This window comes from Bolinopsis microptera, chromosome 6 (genome assembly GCF_026151205.1).
Source record: "Bolinopsis microptera isolate Bmic1 chromosome 6, MBARI_Bmic_1.0, whole genome shotgun sequence".
Lineage (NCBI taxonomy): Eukaryota > Metazoa > Ctenophora > Tentaculata > Lobata > Bolinopsidae > Bolinopsis > Bolinopsis microptera.
In genome coordinates this window covers 7,144,727-7,168,274 of record NC_087077.1, presented here as the reverse complement: position 1 = coordinate 7,168,274, position 23,548 = coordinate 7,144,727, and the positions used below count along the sequence as shown (strand labels likewise).

Sequence of the window (23,548 nt, the reverse complement as noted above, 5' to 3'; positions counted from 1 at the left end):
TCCCGATCTACCTGGTTGACTGAAATCTGCGGCAAGACACTATATAGTACATATAAAAACGAGCAAGGTAAAATACAAATATTGAATGGAAATACGGTAAATCAAAATGACGTTGGCGAGCATGAATGCTATTGTTAAAGAACAATTTACAATGATCATTAACAATTTAATCATAGTTGAAATGTTATAGAAATACGACTGATAGGCTAGAACAAGCGTTTCCGGGGCGCTGTAAAATGGATCGTTTTCAATTTGTGATGATGATAGGTTTGTAGTGAGGAGTAATTAGGTGTTAATTACTGGTTAATCAACTTCACAGAATATTGGGGTTTACGAAAAGAAAATGTGAGCTTTGTATATGAGTTATAGAACAGATAAATAATGTACCAATAAAATCTGCAGAGCTGCACCTGCTGTACAGCTGTGCAAAAGATCTGTCGTTCGAAAGGACCACAAAACCGCTAAAACGCTAATGGGAGAAGATTTACTTTCATATTACGGCCTATTTAGCTACTTAGGTTTCATAAAAGTAATACCATGCTACTTTTGTTTTGTTACCGCTTATAATCTTCAGTAAGTAGCACAAAAGTTTATTTGTACACGCCTTTAGTCTGTATCGGTTAAAATTGAAACTTTAAGTTCGTAGTCTTAGTATTTAATTTCATTTGTATTAATATTATACTATTATATTAAGTATCTATTAATAGAAAATTTCAGAAATATACAATTACATATCGCTCCTATTCTGTATTCGTATAGTCAGGCACATTGCATTATACAGTTCCAAGGTACTGGAACTTAATATCGTACTTAATATTATACTATTCAGAGAATTGATCAGATGGTTCCGAAATTTCTAGGAAAATATAAAAGTATGAAACGACCGAATGCAGACAATTTCTAGAGAACTACTCTAATGAAATTACTATAAGCAATTTAAAAATGAATAATTATGGAACAGTTTTTTTGTCTCATGCATCATTCACAAAATAGAGTATTCGTTGTGACTGTGTAGAAAATTAAAACCGCAGCATTCAATTTTAATTAAGATTTCCACACAAATCACGCAACATTAAAAACATACCTATTTTCGATTTTTGTGTAGATAGCCTGTCTTACGGAGTCCCAATTACCCGACATCACATTTCAGATCCAAAGCAAGCGACTGGTCACACTGAAATCCAACAAGCAAAATTTCCTGGGCTACCTACTCAAGACTATGAAACGGAAGATTTAAAAGTTTGTCAGGAACAACAGACCACTTAACCGTATCGAATAACGGCTGACACCGAAATATTTCAGACAGTCGCCAAACCACACACGCACAGCCCACAGTCGCGTCGAATTTATTTAAAAGTAGGTACTCTAAAAACAAGTACGAGGCTAGGTTTCCTAAAGACGCGCAGTGCCCAGCTGATGTGATAGGTTTTTATTATGTACTTGTAGCTAGGTAGGGACTAGAGTTACTCTATAAGTGCATATTTGACATAGTAGACTATATAGAGTCCTCTATAGGCGTAAGGGGTTAGAGTTACATATAGAGTCAGCAGAAAGGTTGATCAGATTAACACCCGTTGTGCAAGAATGTTAGTGAGAGAGTTGAAAATGGTGACAAAGGCTAGTGAGCTGGGAGTGTGTGAATGATGTAACCAACTCAACTATTTACAACTCAACTATTTACAGCTGACGGGAATTCAATTTTAAAATATTTCCGTCGACCGCATTAAAAACCGGGACCATGGGAATACTAAAATAGGAAATATATTCGGCTGATGACTGTTAACAACCAGTAAACAAAAGGATAACATAACGAGACAGGCCATTAAATAGGCCGGGTCCTTAGCCTCCAACCCTGGCGAGGACAGTGAACATAGCTCACACTAAACTAACCTCATCGTAATAGCCTACAGCAATATGATAGTGGTGGAAATAGCTCCCACTTTCACTATTCCATGTTGTTAATTTTACCGGCTGGATTTTATTCGACAACACCAGATCCAACCGAACAATTAGTTTAATCGATTAGATATTATCTTTACAATTTTGACGGTTTCGATCTTACATAAAATGACAAATTACCTAATAGTAATACCTAAATTTAAGACTAAGAGGTGATTGTCTAAGTGCACCGAGGTCGACAGCGAGCGATTAAAGACCACAACCAAATTATGAGTAAATATTATAGTATATATTGTAGTCAATTTCTGTGTACCATTATGTCTGTAGGCAGGTTAAGTCAGTAGTCGATGTACTCATGTCACGTCTGTTAAGGTGAGGTAGACATTTCAACGGAGATCTAGCCTCAACTGAGTGAACATTGGACCAGAAATATCCGATCATATCTACTGAGAGAGATAACTACCGTTAAATATTCTTATTGTGAGATAAAAGACAAAGATTTTGTCGTAAATAATCGCTCGGTCTCCAATAAATCAACGATAGCTGATGATCAATCATTCATTAATATTGATGAATTATTTATTATTTTACGGAACTGAATGGTGAATAATCAACGACTTAAACAAGACAAATACTGATCGGTGGAGAATGGTTAATAATTCATAAGAACATTTCCATCAGCCACTGTCGGACACTAAGCCGAAGTCTTTATTTTAAAATGTCAGTCTGTACCACTTACCGGTAGAACGGCTGAATGGAAATAATTTACTTCTCATTAACATAACTGAGGTGAAGACTATAAAGGGAACAAGATTATTTGGGGGGGGGGGGGGGGGGGGGGCCAACCATATTAAAGTATATTAAAATGTAGGATTTTTCCCGATTTTGACCCGGGGATATACTTTAATATACTTTAATATACCTACAATATACTTTAATATCCCTATCTCCTTGGAGGCCTACTTCAAAAATTGTTGCCCAAAATAAGCTTGAAATGCAATTCTTAATCTATTCCAAAAAGTTCTTGAAAAAATATTGAAAACTGATGGAGTTATTTCAATTTTAATGAAGTCATTTTGGCTAGTATTCCGAACCGAGATATTATGTGCAATTTTCCCAATTTTGTTCATGGAGGTCTTTTTACTTAGTATCCACTATATTCAACAAACACTGAGTTATATCTTTCACATAGAGTTAGTCTCATTAAAAAATATTGAAATTTTATCGAATTTGGTCAAAAGCGAATTTGGGCAAAAGCGTATGCCCAAATATGGGCATACTTTTTAAAGCTCATAGCTCAGCCAATTTTTGACCAATCTGGATGGAAATTCATGTACTAGTCCTAAAACAGGCTTATCTTGCGAATCTGAGTGAAAAATATAGTTCATCATGTAAATCTTAACGAAGAATATAAATCTTCTAATTGTAGGTATATTAAAGTATATTAAAATGTAGGATTTTTTCCGATTTTGACCCGGGGATATACTTTAATATACTTTAATATGGTTGGCCCCCCCCCCCCCCCCCCCCCCCCTTATTTGCATGAACGAGAACTAATATTTGCCTATACTAAGCCTACAAGTACGAAGAAGACTACCGCGTGATTAAGCTCTCCACCGGCGACCAGCCGCAAAAGACCAACCCTCAAAGAGGTCCACAAGTTAATTTGTGCCCGCATGTTCAGGGAGAAGATACTTTGAGGTTTGATGGACACCAATTAGCATTTAGCACAAACCACCCATGCTCCTATCAAAAGTGAGCGTCAAAGTACTAAGAAGTCTAAAATTAGATCAGAGAAACTATAATTAAAACAATGTCAATTATCGAGAAATCCTCCTCTCACTCGTTAGATATACACGAAGACGTAACAAGACGGCCACACTGGTTCGTTACTAGTCACCGCTCACCACTGGTTCGTTACTAGTCGCCAGGTCCGTGATGAGGTCTAAACAAGGACTCAGCACTATATTTACTAGTGTGGGGCGGCAGCACTATATTTACTTCAGGTATTTAGTGAGTGTTTTATCAGGTACACTATGGGCTGGATTGTTGTGAAATATGAGAATACGAGTAATACCTGTGTTGATTTAGTCCTGACTAACGGTTTTATACAATATACACCATGAGCCTGGAGAGTCGCTACTAAATCAAAACAAAATTAACAAAGAGTGTTCAATAAACGGCACAAAATTAATAAATTAGCACCCTAGTAATATACACCCTCATTTGATGATATTATGTAAAAAGTTATATTTAGAATGGGGAGTAAATAACATAATATTATAAGTTTCACAAAGTTATAGAAGATATATTATATATTATAATAGGTTAAATAAAGGGCGCGTACTCGTGACTATCAGACTATTAAATAGAGACTTACACGAAGGAGCTGTAAAGGACGTCATTTTTGTGGTTTTGTGAATGAGAAAGCTTGGCAAAATGACATGAAAAGCAAACTATTGAACCCCATATTCAAACCTAATAAACACCTATAGAACATAATTGTAAGGTAAATAATCAGGAACTGTTATTATGAAATTAGTAATCACAATTTAAGCTACTGATAACAAAGACTTAGACTTCCCTGAGTTATGTCAAGTGACTTGGTGGGGGGTCAATCACTATCAGAGATGACGTAATTCAAAGCCGAGGGGGTGGGGTGGGAATCACAAATAAAAGTCTAAAATTAATGTGAAGTCTTTCATTGACGTTTCTTAGGAAAAACAACGAAGGTAAAAGACGAGCACACCCATCACTGAAGTCATCTTAAAATAACATATCGAACAGAAAATGGATCATGCTGGTGACTCATAGTCCACCCAGGATAGAAAATTAAAACGGTTTTTAACACACCCTCAACCTCTCTTAGTGTAACCGATAAGGATCACCAGTCCCGCCTATAATTTCCCCATTTTGAAGCTGCCGATCTGAACATTATCGATCTGTTGATTATGATAATTCAATATGCGTTATATTTAATATTTCTCATGCAGCAACAGTGGTCAACATGTGGTGGCATACTGTAACCGAATAATTAACTATTAAATTCATAGCGCTGACTTGAGAAAGCTAAAGAGTCTATCAAGTATTCATTTAATCGTTTTATTGAGATTTGGGCATCAATTGTGGCTTATACCATTGTTTTGAATCAAGTTCTAGTGAACTTCTAAGCGTGATTATTCAGTTTGATACAATTTCATCAAACCATTTAATTATTAAATAATTTTGTGATGGCTTTTGATGGTAGTGGTACATTTGAATATTCATCCGGAACGGTGTAAATAGACTGTAACTTATATTATTAGACAGATTTCCACAAAATTTGAATAATTATTCGATCAAGAATTTGATGTAAATTAATATCGAAAAATAAACATCCAAGCATCTCCAATAAAACAACAGATCAAAAACACTCGAATGAACGGAGCGTGACTTAGCAAAGACTGAATGGGTCTAAGCAAAGACTGAACGGCCAATAAAGAGACAATATCAGAGTCCGAAACCTCACGACATGACAATGGTGTTGACTGTTGATGAGACGAATGACTGTCTTTGTTGTGATCACTGTGATATTAGATTTCCAGTTTAAGATTAACTTCACAGCTGCAAATAATTACATCAATCGAGGAGGAAGAGTGAGAGAAGAATATGGTAAGGTCCTCAGAACTATTGTAATCGCTAACGCTGAACAAACAATCTAAAGTTGTCAGAGTCTGAAACCTCATTACATTGATGCTGATGGGACGAATGACTGCCTGTGGTGATATCTGTGATATCAGATATCCTGTTTAAGACTAATTCACACTTCACAGCTGCAAATAATCACATCAATCGAGGAGGAAGAGTTAAGGAAGAAGATAGTAAGGTTCACAAAACCATTTTTAATCGAAAAATGCACAATCTTTCATTCGAGCCCTCTCTATAATGCATATCTTGACTTTGTACAGAGTTAATGACATGAAAGCTGAAGTAGTGGAGTCCAGTTTCGACACTCGTCACTACTGTTAACAATCATTACTCACCCAGGAAAATTTAGTGGATAACGGCAAAACATTACTTATCCAACTATGTGAGGCTTCACTTAAGAAAAATGGTGAGGCTTTTTTGCAGCTTCAATGTTCAAGTCAGCAGAAAGTTGTCCGCTGCCTAATTAAAAGTGTAGATTCTGCAGGGGCCGGCAGCGTCTTTTTAACTGAAATAACAAAAGTCAGATACAAGGGACCAGGGGTAGTGACACGGAGACTGGAGGCAGTAGCACGTGCAGGGTCAGATTCAGGGTCCAGGAGGGTCCAGGGGGCTATATAGAGGGAACTATCCTTAGATACCAGGTATCTGACTGTCGGGTAAAGATCAGTTTAACCGAACACCAAAAATAGAAAAGCTAAATCGATTATCCTGATAAAGCTTAAACCTGAATTAGTTCATTGCAACAAATATCATTAAATAACTTCGTGATTCTTGGAAGAGAAATCGGATAAAATTTATTATAATGTATAGTGTATACTGTATAGAATATAGATACATATAAATGAGGAAAGTAATCAAAAGATAAAATTATTTACCAAAATATCTGGACACCGTGTACAACGTTTCTCACACGCCTCCACTTACTCATGATACCAGGATAAGTTGTTTCCTTGCGTTTCAAAACAAATCCGAACAGAATACACGAGTTTTATCAGGAACTGAAGCTCAAGAAAGAACAACGTTATGAAACTAACTGCGGTTTTTGTGCACTATAATTTACGGCACTTGAAAAAAAGCTCTTGACTAATGACCAGTTACTCTGAGTCTCAGGAAGGGATTCAGATCAAATTAATGAGAAAAAGGATAGTGATTGTAGAAAGAAGATTTATTCTAATTTCATCTGTTATCCGTGTATCAAAATTATGTTGTCATTTTTTCAATCTTAAAACCACCTAAACATGGCATTCTATTAGTTTTGGAAGAATAATGAACTGTTTATAGCATAGCAACCTAAAACACATACAGTGACATGTTAACTTACATATGCTGGTGATTCAAAAAGAATGTTGGGATTAACAATTGAAATGGCCATAATTTCTAAGATAGATTTTTAAATATACTCACTTTGAGTACTTTGTTAACTATTGTTAAATATCATTTTTAAACAACATTATTTAACAAATACCATTAATCGCCGTGCGCTGATAAGATTCACTAAACTTACCGAATTATTTGAGATAACAGCATGGTGGCCATCGAGATTATTTGCTCGTCACGAAAACGTTGAAAATAACGAACACACAAAAGTTATATTTACTATTTTGACACTGTGAAATTTGAAAATAATCTCAGCAACAAATATCAATAATATAATCAGACATTCATATTAATCACCAATCATCGGAATCTCATCAACCTTCAGTAAACTTTGCCGTTATTGTCAACATGTCGTCATGTCAACAATATATCCAGATTAATTAAAATAGGAAGTCTTTAACTACAATAAATAAAATACCAGATTGGTAACAGATGAGGCAAATCGATCAATTTATTAATCAATGATCCATACAAGGAAGATACGTCATGCAATATGCATTAACAATCTCGGGAAACTTAATAAAACGGGATTTTTAGTGAAATATACTATTACAGAGCTAGAGAAGGATTATATGCTTCAAGATTTGATGCTTCACAATTCTAGGAAAGAGAAATCAGGTTAATCGATGATCAATATCACGAACTTTTTATTTTCGTGGAAATCTAAAATATTATTTACCAAAAGATCTCTACCCCGCGTGCAACATTTTCCAGACTCAGCCAGCTCCATCTACTCATCATCCCAAGATAAAATATTTTCTTGTGTTTCACAACAAAACGGACGGAAAAAGGGGGGTTTAATCCAAAACTAAAGTCTGTGTACAAGTGCCGTAATTATCGAGGAAATGGAACTAACTGCGTTTATATGAACTATAATTTCCGGCACTTAATCGAAAAACTTACCAAAAGCAATTTGCATGGAGAATGAAGCCGTGCTTATTTAGATTAAAATTACTCTGGCCGAAATAATCTTAAATTATGATAAATATTACAAACAACCTCACATTTAAGGTGAAAATGACCTTTACAATTACAATTCTGACAGATATAGCTAGGCTTAAAGTACTCATGAAAAATGATTAGTCAACTCTCTGTCAAATTAACACTGTTTCGACTGGTCTAGTTTATTTGTAACTGTTCAAATCAACTATAGTTTTGTTACTTGAAGTCAAGTTCGTGTCGGCCGCGCCCTGTAACCACTCTCTCAGGATAGATTTGTTAAAGAAATTGTTACAATCTTATACAGACTACAAGTTAGAGAGTGTGTCAGCAGCTCCTCCGCTGAATTTCAGAAAAATACTTGTGAAGGTAACAGAATATAGCCATCATTTCCCACATTTATTAATGCGGGCAATCAGTCAGTCCAGAATCTAGGAAATCATGCTGAAATGAACGGACAAATTACAGAAATAAAGGAGAAATGATCCACGAAATATGGCAGCAGTTCAACAGCTTCACGCTAAAACTCAAGCTAATCTAGTCAGCTTACTTTGAGTCACATCATCTAATGAAAGCTACATTATTAGATGAAAGAAAAAAATAGTATCGAGAAAATGCCCATCTAATCAAGAAACGCGTTTCACCATTTGTCTGAACAATAATTAGTAAACAATTTGTAAAATAAAAAAAGTTGGTAAAAAAGTATGCTGACTCAATAATTTCTTGGCAAATTTAGCAAAATGATGTGCTTACACCCAAGAGACAGGTATGATTTCCACGCCTGACAAGTGATTTGTTGCCAGACTGTGAACGCAGGTTTAAAAGTATTTACAACTAAAAGAATACTCTGAGTGCAACCGTTTTGATTTCGACGGTGTTAAGTTCGACAAGTGAGGTTTAAGTAGTCGCAAACCGCCCGGCTGAGACTTGATCTGTCTTGGAAACCTGCTTGGAGCCCGTGAAACCTGTCACTCAAAGATGTGACAACTGTCAATAGGGTGTTTATAAACATGCGACGACAGTAACGCCTTTTATTACTCTTTTGTGGTTCTCCAAAGTTTCGACTGGGAGTATGATCTGGTCAGTCTAAACCGTTGCCAGATTGACAGCTTGGTCTAACGGACTTTAAATACTGTCTATAAATACAAAGGATCTCCACCATGTTAACCCCCCCCCCTCCTTCTATGACACATGGAACGATTCTTTTGTTTAGTATCTGGATAAAGGAGCGAATTTCATATGGATCATAACTGATCATAAATATGGATGAGTAAAGAGTATTGATAAATCTAACATCATTACTCACTATCATTATTATTCAACAATAAAGGTGCTAATAACTAAGCATACAAGGGACACAGTGAATAATACTATTAATCAAAATCAACAACACCCTCTACTTCAGAGTAGACTAACCCTGTACAGGAAGGGGACCAAGCGGTCAAAGCTAAAGAGACAACATTCTACATAGCACATAGCTGCTCTAGGAATATGAGGGTGGGAAGGATATTGGTAGATCTAGAATTATTGTTCAACATCGTAATTACATTTGCTCCACAATGGAGGTTATTAGTAATTAGTGAGGTACTGATTAGCATAAAAGGTCGAGCTGGGACCCAGTGCAAAATCAACATTTCTCTATGGTCCAGTGAACAAGTATTTGATAATCTCACAAGAGGAAGGTAATGAAGCAAGGCAGACAGATATCTGTCTCTCTGAGAGTTGCTCTAGGACATACTTGGGAGTAGGGAGGATCACTCACACGAATTATATTTAACAAACAAGTGTGATACTAGAAGTGCACCGGAATATTCGAATGTTACTTAGAGCTGACAAGGACCGCCTCATTGTGTCAATGAAACTTGAAAAGGAAAATGTTAAAAATCGGGAAAAGGAAATGTACAGTATGTCAAACCAACAAAGTCCCCAGTGAAACATTTTCACAGCGTCACTTGAGTTGCGGCATTTCTGCTCCGTCGAGAACACAATACAATCGAAGTCGAACCGCGAAATTCGCGGCAACTTTTAATTTTGTCATTTTAGGCACTAGTTTCGATTGAAATGGTCTGAGAATTCCAAATTTTGCAGTAAAGTAAAACTTATTTCATAATTGTTATACTTATAAAAAATACCTGCATATTGTTGAATATGTATAGTGTGTATATTACTGTATTGTGACCAGTATCTCATGATGCTTTTATAACATAAGATAAGCCTAATTATAGCATTAGCAAATGCAAGAGGGTAATTATCAGTATCATCATTACGATTATTTTGAAATCACAGATTAATACATGATAGTTAATATAACATAATATTACATAATATAACATAATATTACATAATATAACATAATATTACATGTATTCTGTGTAAAAATTATCTTTATCCCGGTTGTTGCGACAAGTAAAAATGCTCTTATTAGGGAAAGGAGATTACTCGACGTTTCAATGTAACTACATCGTATTCATGATCTCAAATTATTTGTTATATAGTAGTGTTGAAAGAGCTATTGCTTCCTGAGTTCAGTAAATGACGATCTATGTTTCTGTTTTAAACAAATTTCGCAAACATGCAAAATCTACAGCAGGAACTTCCTTTTTCCTGTTTATTCAACATGTTTAATACATGTAAAAATAAGCTCATAAGCCTTTGATAAGCTCAAAATAAATATAAATACATCTAGATAGATTATTATTTGAATATTAGTTGAGTATTTTGCAACGTTGGAAAATCACATACTCTGATATAATAGATAGAAATTTACCAAGCTTATAATTTAAATATTACATTAGTCTTTGTTACCTTACCTTTGTTACAAATATGTCGTTCTACGTTATGTATATCATTTTATGAGGATTAAAGACATTGTTGAAGGCTTTAATAATTATACCAAAGCAGCTAGAATATTCAAACATCATTTGAAATCAGACGCAACTATGCATATGGTAGAGTTCACCAGAGTTCACCGGAATTCATCAGAATGACTAGTCTCATCGAACAGAAATATTATTCTCAGTTATAGCGCATACAATTTTACTATCATTACGTTTGTCACGTTTCGAATCTTCCATTCTTTTAAGTAAAAGAATGGAAAACTGGAAACATGACAAACGTAGTGATAGTAAAATGGTATGCAAGATAACTGAGAATAATATTTCTGTTTGAAAAGACTATTTATACTGTAGTAAAGCATTGTAGATCTTTGTGCTCTGCCCGTGCTATGGTATCATTAACGTTTGAGTTAAAATTACAAGCATTTTACTTGCTACATTTTTGAGATTTGACTGTTTCACTCCCTCCAGAGTATAATATAGTATGATTGTAAATTAATTTTGTAAATATGTTAATTTTGTAAATATGTTAATTTCGAAGACGTTCCTTTGATATATTGTACTGGAACAACAGTCTTCATATAATGAGTAGGACAAAGGCAAAGAATTTCCACATTTCAAAATATGTTCAGAAAAAAATTCACAAATTGTTTCTATTTCATCTTTTGCATTTTGGGTTACGGTAATACAATTTTTAATTAATCTTTTACTCTGAAAGTTAACAGTTGCTATGTCGGTGCGGGCCCAAAGACAATTGTCTTGTCCTGAATGTGGGGATTTGATACTGATGAGGCATGATGAGGATCCTTTGATGAATGTAAATTTAAGTGTTACATTTCAGACGTTTCAATTGTATAAATAGTTTTTATCGGTGAATTGAACCCTTTCTAGTCCGAGCGTAATAAAAATAATAATATCTTCTTCAGGTGAACTTGCATATAAACGAAGAGTGCAAGAAATCGAGTGGAGGTCAAAACAAGAAACCACACCTTCATTCTGCACCAGTAAATTACGAGATGCAAAAGCAGAGGTTTCGTTACAAACAAAGTGCTACCGGAAATGGTTTAAATGGTAGAGATTTCCTCAGTTCAGGTCAACAAAAAGTGTCACAACATAATCTGAGGTAATTTTATATCAGCTAAAATCAAGAAATTGTGAATATCTCATGCATGAACCATGTTTTACTTAAGTTATTGTGCAATCTTTAATAAGCTAAAAAACATTAGTACAGATAGACGCAGTTCACGAGGGGAAATAACAGATTTCTACCAAGCATTGGAGATTGGGGAAGAAGAAGCAACAGCTGATGAACTACGAGAATCTCTCAATTTTTTCCTGAAACGTCCACCAGTTAACAGACCACATAAGATTGTAGTAAGGAATCAGCCACCTGAAAAGACAGCACTAGATTGCCAGGTACGGTAGTGGACCTTCTCCTTTTAGGGTTCAAAACATTTTGGCCAATAATTCTATTTTACAATAGTGTCTATTTTACAATAGTGTCTATTTTATAGAGGAATGATAAATCAATGGCCAATAATTCTATTAACGTGTCTATTTTATAGAGGAATGATAAATTAATGGCCAATAATTCTTTTAACGTGTCTATTTTATAGAGGAATGATAAATCAATGGCCAATAATTCTATTAACGTATCTATTTTATAGAGGAATGATAAATCAATCCCATCATTTATTGCAGGTTAACGTGCATATGAACTACATGAAAGTAAAGACACGATCTGAAAGAAACACCCAGCCACCACAAGCTAGTCAGGTTGTTTACTGTGAGAACTGTAAACATGGCTTCTGTTTTGTACATCGGGTGAGAGACTTACTCAAGCTATCAGGATCCAACAATCAGAGGTAGGTAAACCATTAGGGATTACAGAGAGCACTTGATTATTCAATTAATTAATTAATTCATTTCACAAACAGAAGTAATGAACTATTGATACCTGTTACTCTATAGTATGTAAACTTTATTTTGTAATTCAAGTAAACTTCACAAAGTTACATAATTTCAGAGCCCATACTTGTAGTTCACGGGGGAGAATAAGAGATTTCTACCAAGCATTGGAGATTGCGGAAGAAGAAGCAACAGCTGATGAACTACGAGAATATCCCAACTCTGTCTTGAAACGCCCACCAGTTAAAATACCACACAAGCTGTGTGGTCGATAACAGAGTACTGGAACAGAGCTATCCTAGCATCTATATTAATTTAAATTAGCAGGAACAATGTGGGAAATTGGACCCAACTCCCGATGTATTTTACTTCAGCAGTGGTGATACCACAACCTCGTTATAATGCTATAATGCTAGCTGTACTCTTAGTGGTGAACATGAAGTTACTTTCATTTGAGCCCAGCTGTCCAGTATTATTATAATATTGGGAATATATTATATGATTACTAGAAACCCGCAAGTCGAAAGCTTTGCTCGAGGAAATTTGTAAAATCAGTTTTTTATTGTGTTTATTTCTCTTTATCATCTAGCTTTGTACTGTAGAAATTATGGATTTTATTTGACAATAGTCATAGAGTGAGCGTAAATATGAGCTATAGTCATGACGTATCATAAAGCATGGCAACGCGCGTTGCTAAACTGTGCTTGCTCGCGCATGTGCAATCTCTTGCTGTTGCTATTAGCAACGGCGCAGTTAACCTTTGATGAAATTACGCCATCTTTCTGTTTTAAATTGTTCCTTACTTCCGACGTTAATTGTAACAAATCTAAAGCCGAAATCAAAATTCTAAGAATGCTATAAAACAACATTTCCTTTTTCTACAATCTACAATCTTGCTAAAAGTCGCGAGGTTTCAACTCCATTTGCGAGCTGAAATTGGTCCCTATTGCCGGGGGATTTCGTCAAGTTAAAAATATAATATAGATATCACATATTAAAACTATAACTACTATAAAGTAACGACTATATTAGAGACAAGTAGTGAGTACGATGGCGTTTGTAATAACTTAAGGGAAATTATCAACATTTTAATGTCATGTATGTAACTTTACAATTAAAATTTAAAATATTTCAATTATCTATAAATATATCGCAAGTTAAAGGGAATCGGCTACAAAAAGACAGAAGAATGCGAGCGAGGGTAGCTCTCCATTTATTAAGAGTTAATGTAATTAAGAAGCAGCATGGGAATGGTAGGCAACGTTATAAAGTTAAAGCAAGAATGACAGGTTCGGTCCAGTGCCGTCAATAGCGGGACCGGGTTGGTACGACTTATAAAAGAGCGAAAACTCGACTATTTAGTACTTAGGGTATTTAACTCCATACGGCAATTGTCGAGCACGGATTTCAACAACTACAGCCTATCAAGTATTCACTATCGATTATCGAAGTTGAGCCATTTTAGATTACACTGGGAACGAATAATTGCTCTAATTCGTTTCATAAGCAGTGTAGCAGGTGTGTATCGAGCATTCCTCCATTTCTTCATGCATATTGCAAATGCAAGCTTCCACTACCACATACAGTGTCGTCATGCAGTGTCCAATTCCAAATGGCTAGGTGGTCGAGTGTAGATCGGCAAGGAGATGGAACAAAGATAATAGAATCTTTATGACTTTTTCTGGCGTCACAGGGCCTGAAACTGCGAAGGTAAGATACGTTTTAAACTCAACAAAACTTGACTAATATCTACAACAACCGTTGTTTCACAAGGTTTAAACAGCAAAGGCATACCGGCAAAGTGGTCATCTACACGTGTCACGTACTGGCCCACTAAATACATACACATGTCGCATGTCAAAGGACAGTTGGCCTCATAAGTGGAATGTATCAGACTATCAGTATAGATGAAGATTACCATACGGACATGTACAACTTACAAGTTGCCGATTGTGACTTATATAGTTATATGTGGCATTGTACGGAAAAACGATCAAAGGAAAAAGGATCAATAATGGATGGTGTCTGGGTACCTTGCAATAAATAAATTCATGAGAACTATGATCAAATTTATAGTGTAATTGATCATATAATTCATTATTGAACCTGAAGGAGGGGTTCCTGCCCTGCATTCCGACAACCGGACAAGGATACATTGATTTTATAGCAACAACATTGCAAAACGGTGCTTTTGTTATATAGTGCGATTCGCGTCCTAAGTTGCCGTTTCTCTTGTCTTATAAAGAGACTAGGATCTCTAATGGGCTTGCTGTGACATCAGACATAGATAGACGCGAGTAAATTAGATCCACGCTCGCTATTATAATGGAAGTCACCTCTTTTCAGGGGTTTCGGGTCACCAAGAAGATGGCTAGCACAACGGTTTCCACAGTTTATTACTTCATTAGCATGCACCGACGCGGCAATCTGAACCTTTATGAACGCTTTAAAAATCGATCATGGACAAACAGATCAGAAGATATCAGACTAGCTGTTGTCGTAATACTGTAATATAGCGCGGCTGGGTGGTGGTGTGGTTTGTCGGAAAGTTCAAACCTATCGGGATTTAAGAACAAGAAATGGGCTTGTAAGCAAGTAAAGCTGGAAATATTTCATCAATAGAGTACTTTTTTCAAGCGTTGTAACAGCGAAGTGACAAATCCTAAGGAACTCAGAATGTCAAATTATACTTGCAGTTAACCTATTTACCTTCATTTAATCATTTTATTAAATAAAAAGCGAGGAAGGAAATGTATAAACTGCAAAATATAAGCTTCAATTTGTCTGATTACAGACGATTTTTCAAAAATATCGAACGGATCTAATTCATTTCGATACTTTTCTCGATTTGCCATGGACTGAAAGAATATGCACCGTTATGCGACACTCACTCACAAAACAATTAAATTACGGTGATATTGATCATACATTATAAGCAAACAACTTCAAATCTGCAGACGGAAAAAAGCGAGAGCTTTACACTTACAGAAGACAAAATTGCAACTTATTAAACCAGACGCACCATAATGGAGCATGATAAGGAGCATTAGAAAGGAGCATGATAAGGAGCATTGCATTTACAAGGGTGCATGATAAAGGAGCGCATTATTGTCACCAGTCAGTAAGGATAATAGGTGCCCTGCAGGTAGGAGGCCCTGTATAGTCCCTTATTATACGGGAGCCGGACAGGGGATAAGCCGGCAACATTAGGGCCCGCTCACATGGCAGCTAGTCGTAGATAAGCATAATTGCCGATTGTTTGCTAATACATTAACTATTTTATCATATTTTATCATATTCAATATGTTCACTGCTTTACAATACTATTATATTATCATATATACATATAATTATATCATATATATATATATATATGTTGATATAGCAACGTTGTGGTGGATGTCACATTGTCTCTAGAAATGGCGGTCTCTGTGACCGTTAGGAGTAACTTTAAAGGTAAGTTAAAATGTAGAGCTCTGATCTATGAGAATATTTCACTAAACTATACACGTTCTTTGAGAAAGAAACTGGATAAGAATATCTCTCTAAACTACGTGTTTTTGAGAAAGTATCGTTTAGGTAAGAACATCTAGTCATCTACGTAACAGGGTATAATGAGACTCATGAGGGAGACAGCTAACATAATGTATGTCATAATTGGTTCATTATATCCTCCGCACGCATTTGACGCGGGTATAACCTGTGAGTTAGTTATAATTGTTTCAATTACATACTGGGTTCCGTATCTGAGGCTATTGAACCGTGATCTTGTTGTAGAGGTACACAAACTTACATTAACTTACATAGCATAATGGGCGATAAGCAGTAGGTTGTAATTAACGAGTGCACATGTAAGATTGTAAGGGAATGTTCATTATCAACGAATAGATTAGATTTGTAGCTGACTTTCAGCAGCTGTGATCACGTGACTAAGAGTTTTAGACCTTGTACAGCGCCATTTGTTTAAGTTGTTAGCACTTTATAAGCAGTAAGCACATCATTTTATACGTCATTAAATCTAGTATATATCCGCTCATTTACCCAACCCGTAATATCTCCGTTTATCGTTTGCATCAGATTTCCGACTGAAATCAAGGACCCAGAGATAAACTTTATATCTCCTACTCCTTCATTTCAGTCGGAAATGAACTGTGCTAGAACTACGAATAGTTGTAATTGGATCACTAAACCTTTGCTCGGTTTTCATGGTATCAACATTAATTGTCAGCGGCACGCTAAGGAGAAAAATATTCTACAGAATCATGAACCAAATGGAAGTATTGCTGTAAATAACCATGAAGACCGAGCAAACGTTTACTGATCCAATTAAGACTATCCTTACTTCATTACTTCAACTTCAAGTTCAGTAGAGCAGGAAACCAATAAAAAACTAATGCTCAGTCATAAAATTAAAATATCATCATAGCTAGTTACCTTCATCATTCATCAATATCAATTAAATGATATCAATTAAATGATATCAACTAAATGATATCAAAATGATATTAATTAAAATGATTTGAGAAGGTAACTATAATGTTCCTATTCTTGGAATTTATAAATCAATGTTTCGAGGTGTCTAAAATTAAAAATGTCAAATGCTTATAGAGTTCGCCTCAGTTTGAAGAGGTGCGTAACTTAAGAAAAATCAACAGGCATGAAGACAAAAACCACTAACAAATTACAGAATTCTCACCAACGATGAAAATTACGTAATTAATAGGAATTACCGCGGTACAATAACAGGCATTAAGTAAGAACAAGACGAACAAGTGACGTAGTTCCTCATTAGTTCGCAGCATGTTGAATTAAAACAATATCATTACCGAGTTACTAATTACTAATTGATTATTCGAATATTCGTTATTTATTTTATTTATATGCCAGATTGCAACCGTTAGTTAGGCCATTTTCCTCACAAGCCCGCTACATAGTGACTTTTTACTTTTTAGCACAGCCTTGCATCTAATATATAATTTTAAGACGTTAAGAAGTGAGTCAAATAGTTGTTTGGTTCGGAGTTGGCCGGACCGGTCGCTGTGATTGTCGTTTCACTGCTTATTTTGGTAGTAGAGGTCGAAAACAGTGGATTTTTAATTTTAAGACATTTTCACAGATGAATCGCAAGGCCAAGTTCTATACACAGCTACAGTGCATAAATTCAACTTGAATCAGTGAAATAGACAGCTGTAGTCTGTAGAATGTACTTGTAGATGGCATGTGATTTATGTGAAGTTATATGAACAATGCGGTAAAACATAAGGTATGTGTGACTTTGTGGAAAATACGGTAAAACTGATAGCGACGACAATAGGACGAAACATCTGCCGTATAGAATGTAACCGGATTATACAGAACCACTATTTTATCACAATCACACGAATGCTCCAGCAAACAATGCAAGCAATGGAAACTTTACAGCGAAGGATACAGAGGGTTCATCAGAAGATTAACAGAGATTCCTGGCAACATACCAGGAGTTCCTGAGGACATGCCACCTATAATACAACTAATTATCACCTAGAACAGACACATTACCACGAGCTTACCACTGCCCAGGAGGGGTGCAGGACAGACTAACTACCATGATAGTTAGGGAGATATACCAACTAGAGGTGGAGGTATCAACTATTGACTATGTTGTCTGGTGTGAACCTTTTCTACACTTGTGAACATCATTAGTCCACTACACTGGCACGCTAGTCCAGGACGCAATGTTGTGACTTTGTTGTATAATAGCTATATAGTCGGGACTTAGTCTTACATAAAACATAATTATAAGACTTTGTTGCAGGTCAACTCGCGAGGTTGGGTCAATGGGCTTTGTTTTGAAATCCCAAAATTGGTCTAAGAAAGCATAAATAGATATTTTAATACGATTATTCACTAAGGTGCCAAAAATTCAATTTCAGATTACCCTAAGCTTTTTCTAAATTCTTGAGATCGCAAAAGAATATCAGTCGGCTATTTCGACGTGCAATAGTTCCCCGGCTTGATCTCACAATCTCTCCAGTCTCTCAAAATCTCCAATTAAACATGGTTCACATTCAGTTGTTGCTGAAATTGTTGTTTTCTTGAGTAACTCGACGCGTGGTTTAAACTGTATACGAAAAACTTAACTGTATTCGAAACGGTATTTGAAATTCAAGTTATATATGTATATATAACCGAACTTCTTTTACTATACAGGGTCGGCAAGATTTTAGAGATTTTAGCAAGTTTGTACATCACGTGGCAACAGTGTAAAAATTGCATTAGCGTGAGCATTCCTCCATTTTAAACACCCTCTGTTGCTGGCGCAACATAAAAGTTGTAAGATATCACAGCCTGTTTTACAATATTTTAACGGTCGAATGGAGTCTGGAGACGAGTCTAATCTCTCGGTTGACTCGACCGAATAATCGGGATACCGTGATTGAGGGTTAAATGAGTAACTGCCCATTGCATCGAAGCTTTGAGCGAAGAAAGTACGGAATACACTTCTTTTACTGTTGCTGGCTTAATCGTAATTATATGGCTGTTTGGATACACTGAAGTAAAGTGAGCATCTAAATTTGATTAAATGCAGAATTTGAGGAAATAGTAAAATTATATCAAACTTGACAAAACAACTTCAATACTTTACTATACTACTTGCTACGAGCACTAACATAAGTAAGAGTAAAGAGCTGTTGTCTAGCGCTTCAGTGAAACAAACATAATAAAGCACGAATTAAGAGCTTATATCTTACCATAATTTAAATTATTCATGCAAACGGTTTGCCCTGCAGGGTCCTAGAACCTGCCCTCACTCTAACTTCCAAATAGACAGCACCCAGCACAGTTACACTGCTACCATGATTTAAGCCAGCTCCCTGCTTTCTGAACAATGCGATTAAGTCGTTACCGTGGTTACCGTCTGCGTCCTGCTGTAATTACACGTGCAAGAGACGTGTCATGTGTTACCAGGGCGAGTGTTAAACTGTTAACGGCTCATTGTTCCCGTTCTCCGTGGATCAGTTCTATTTGGAGCGGGGTTTCGTAGAACAGGGCAACAAGGGAATTGTCTATTGTGGCGCATAACAATGGGGAATTCAAGTTCGGGTTGAAACTGGAAAGCGAAGTTGTGGTGAAAGACATAATTATTTCTGACTGAGAGGGCGATTTGAAGACTAGTACAGACAATCCGTAAGTCGTGGAAAGTTGAATAAGCTGAGCTCTAAGTTAACAATCCATGAGGCGTGAGCTTAAATAATAATAATAAATAATAAATGGTGTTTATTAGTCATTGATAAAACTGGGGCGAAGTAAGCAGAAACTTAATATCTGATAACTGCACAGGCCATACCACGGAACGAAGGCTCAATATGGCCAATAAGCCTTTAAGGTGGGTAATAATACGCACTGATAATGCCCAGTGCAGTATTTAGTGTATTTACCTTGTATTTTACCCAGCTATCATTACAAGACATCCACTGATCGACACCTGGTGATCTCCTGACAGTGGGGATAGCAGGTTGTGGTTGAGGTTGTGGGTGGGTGTCTGATTTGGATTGGAGTTGGTGTTGGGGTTTTGGTTGTGGTTACTGGTTATGGTTGTGGTTAGAGTTGTGGTTGAGGGTGTGGTTGTGGTTAGAGTTGTGGTTGAGGTTGTGGGTGTGATTGTGGTTTTGGGTGTGGTTGATTACATTAAATGGTACAGTTAGGACGAAGGATTGAACGTGGATTAGATTACCAAAAGTACGTTGAAAGACGTGAAAGACGTGAAGCCAAAATCATGCAGCGTATTCTTGAGTTCTTCACTGTTGACTGTTGAGGTGTGAGAGACACCTAACAGTAACAAATTACCATCACACACCTAGAATAGTTACAGTATGGCTGGGTATTGGGTTAACTTCAAGCCAAAAGGAAAAATGATACAACCCGCATTGCCTCGCACAGATAAGACGAACAAGCCCTCAAATAAAAACTAATCAGTTCGAGCAGCAACACTTTGTCCGATACCTGTTATAAGGTAGTTAACCTCATTCATTCCTAAGATGAGGTGAAATTACCGTGAACTAGTACCGGGTCACTATCACGAAGATGAAAAGTATGGATACTGCAATCCAATCCAATTGCTCAGCCCCCATGATCACCCATGAGCCCCATCTATATTGGATACTATGCACGTGTTATCATACTGGGTGCGATAAAGACCAATTTGTAGTTTGTACCGTAAAATTGATTTGTTCCGTCAAAATTCTAGGTTGCGATATTTATTACCTACCCGAGCTTATAAAGCGGCAGGTATAACATGAGGAATATGTTATATCGAATGAAGGTAGGACAGTCCAGACTTGGCCAAACGCGACGGAATATACAATATTTTATGCAGTTTGATAAGCTTATTACGATGATAAAACTCATTTTCAGTCATTGGGTTATATTCGTGAGAGATTGTGAGAATGAAAACGTTGGACAAATTGATTAGCTAGTGCAGGAGATAACAAGCGAAGAGGGGGATAGAGCCGTTAAACTACATATAAACATACTAGGCGAGACTTTGTTCCAATTTCCGACAAAATTAGGACATCAGGACCTGGATTGGACGACATTTATACTCGTTAGACAAAATAGTAAGTCACTGTCAGACCAGTAGGCATGCAGAGGAGCATGTTACTTCTGGCTCGATAATATGTCCCTGATTTAATATCGACAATTCGTCAAGTTGTCGATGGACAGGCCGTCGGTATACGCCAATAAATAAACAGAATATTGATTAAGTGTCACAGTAAATAAACAGAATATTAATTAAATGTCACAATTTAATGATCTATTCCAGGCTTTACGTATCCTGAATCCTGAAGAGTTCTTGAATATAATAAACATTGATATTAATTATCGAGTTGTAACTTGAATAGTAACTAAGATATAAATAATCATAATCTTAACGTTCCGTTCTTGAATATAAGTTCATTGTTTCGAATTTTAAGTTGAATATTATATATATGTATAATACATAGATGTCAAACTCAAATTGCGACCATAACCTGGCGTCAACGTGTTAGTTGGCTGAACTGAAGGATACTAAGCAATTTAAACTGTATCATGTTTGAGCTCATGCTCACAACGAAATCAGATCAACTTGCTTTAGGATCAAACAATAGAGAATAGAAAAGAACAAGTGTGAAGATTGATAATGTAACACAAAAACCAATATATTCGTCAAATAATACGGCAAAGGACAGATCTGCTTGTTGCGGCATCAAAAACAGCTTCCGATTTAACGTGTTCACATCAACTGGCGTTTGGCAGTTGATTCCATTGATAAGGCCTGCTTGACATTACCAAGCAATCTAGAGGAACGATAAAAACCTACGCAAAAAAAGAAGAAATAGATCGTCTAACATCAGGTGTTAAAATTATCGCTGAGATCAAATATTAAATATGTTAGCGTCGCTATCAGTAGTATCAGATACAATTATTACAGCTAATCATCTGTAATAATGTAATTATCAGTCACCAAATTATATCATCACTCCACAAATTATTCAAAGAATGTTGTTTTGTGGTTCCAACCGATTATTAATATATTAATTCTATTGCTATACAAATATAAATAAAAAGACAAACAAAGTGCACGATATAAGATATTATATCAGTGGATCAAAAAATGAGCTTAGTAATAGTGTGCATTTAACATATTCTGCACGCTATTTCGGTACTCAAGATGAAACAATTCCACATTAAAATATGCCATTATCGGTAATATGATTCAAAGGTGCAAGACGATGGGTTTTAAAGTGAATTAATATTGAAAAGATGAATATGTATAATTAAAACAAGTACTGCCATTCATTTCTTACATGATGCTCTCTCGGATCAGCGTTGACTGAAATGAAATGAAAAATAATAATGTAGCAAATTTACCAAAACAGACTAGCTTACAAATGAGGCTGAGGAATTACGGCAATTTACCATAATTCCTCGGCAATTTGCCAAAATCCGTCAGTTTCATTCGTTTGCCAAAATTAGATAACTGTGCATGACTAACACAGACCAGTTGAAACAGACCACTATATTTCAAAACCTAACAAGTACTACATTGCAGAAAACCCCCGATTTACTGTACTTTTTGGGGACAGGGCCAGGGGAGGGAAGATGTATTATGAACGGTTAATCGGCGATCGGGGTGCGGTAAATCGGGGTTTTACTGTACTAAGTACTACTACTTAGTGTCGGCCGAGACCACTACGCGCTAGCTGAAAATTGACTCCTTGACAAAAAATGCTGGAAGGCTCCAAGATCCCGCCAAATTCTGAATCTATCTCTAAACAAAAGATCTGTATATAAGGCTGAAAAGGCTGAAAAGGAGATCATTCGTACCAGCTGATGAATTATAAATGAACTTACTATTGAGGTTCCGTAGGGTGTAAGGAGGAGCTCTAAAGTTATAAGTTAACCAGGAATATTGGGGTTAGACTAAGTCTAAGTACCAGAATAAAGCACGATCCTCTAAGCGATTTATAGTGTTTGAAAGGGTTAATGTGGTTCGCGATGGCTACATTTATACAATAAAGCAGCGTTATCTAGCTCTAAATCTGAATACAAAGCGAAGTTTAACGTCGCCTACCTGCCTGTAGTGAACTATAGGTGCCGGGAGAATTAGCTGACACAATGTCAAAGATCTTATGATACTGAACACGAAATATACTTACGGGTTGAAAGCGGGACTTGGACCGAGTATCGAAGACCATGAGAACGCTGTGAACAGATCAGCTACATATCTTGTGATTCTTGTCATCCACCTTAAAATAATACTGGTTAGAGATTTGGAAATATTATTCAGCACAATTTAGTAGGAATAGCGTTGGGTTTCCCAATATTATCCTCGTTCAATGGCTTTCACGACGGTTTATCCCGTTTATGGGTCAGAATTGCCA

General features: G+C 36.2%; 4 protein-coding genes across 6 annotated transcripts in view; 2 read left to right on the top strand and 2 right to left on the bottom strand.

The window, feature by feature from the left end:
• Positions 1-10,405, bottom strand: part of LOC134816734 (PHD finger-like domain-containing protein 5A) — a 121,052-nt gene extending 110,647 nt beyond the window's left edge. Inside the window, exon 1 of the mRNA XM_063825716.1 lies at positions 10,379-10,405. The gene's annotated coding sequence lies outside the window, so the exon portion shown is untranslated. The remainder of the gene's footprint in view (positions 1-10,378) is intronic.
• Positions 1-23,416, bottom strand: part of LOC134816720 (cyclic nucleotide-gated channel rod photoreceptor subunit alpha-like) — a 33,118-nt gene extending 9,702 nt beyond the window's left edge. Inside the window, exons 1-2 of one of the 3 annotated variants that reach the window (XM_063825692.1) lie at positions 23,324-23,416; positions 22,472-22,497 (exon numbers count right to left, since the gene is read on the bottom strand). In XM_063825692.1, coding sequence (XP_063681762.1) covers positions 22,472-22,497; positions 23,324-23,362 — 65 coding nt within the window. In that variant the 5' untranslated portion in view covers positions 23,363-23,416. Of the gene's footprint in view, positions 1-1,084; positions 1,739-22,471; positions 22,498-23,323 lie in introns of those variants that run through there. The other 2 variants (XM_063825691.1, XM_063825693.1) reach the window with 2 other exon arrangements.
• The window catches only part of LOC134816726 (arginine and glutamate-rich protein 1-A-like), a 1,122,901-nt gene that overhangs the window by 166,208 nt on the left and 933,145 nt on the right, over positions 1-23,548 (top strand). The gene's annotated exons all lie outside the window — the stretch shown is intronic.
• LOC134817306 (uncharacterized) lies at positions 11,496-13,251 on the top strand. Its single transcript, XM_063826440.1, has 5 exons — positions 11,496-11,553; positions 11,663-11,859; positions 11,963-12,152; positions 12,438-12,601; positions 12,763-13,251. The coding sequence occupies exons 1-5, from the start codon at positions 11,524-11,526 to the stop codon at positions 12,917-12,919; spliced, it is 738 nt and encodes a 245-aa protein (XP_063682510.1). The 5' UTR covers positions 11,496-11,523; the 3' UTR covers positions 12,920-13,251.

Coding starts and splice junctions, on each gene's coding strand:
- LOC134817306 (XM_063826440.1), top strand. CDS start 11,524: ATGAGGCATGATGAGGATCCTTTGATGAAT. Junction 11,554..11,662: donor ATGAGGATCCTTTGATGAAT/GTAAATTTAAGT, acceptor TATCTTCTTCAG/GTGAACTTGCATATAAACGA. Junction 11,860..11,962: donor GTGTCACAACATAATCTGAG/GTAATTTTATAT, acceptor AAAAAACATTAG/TACAGATAGACGCAGTTCAC.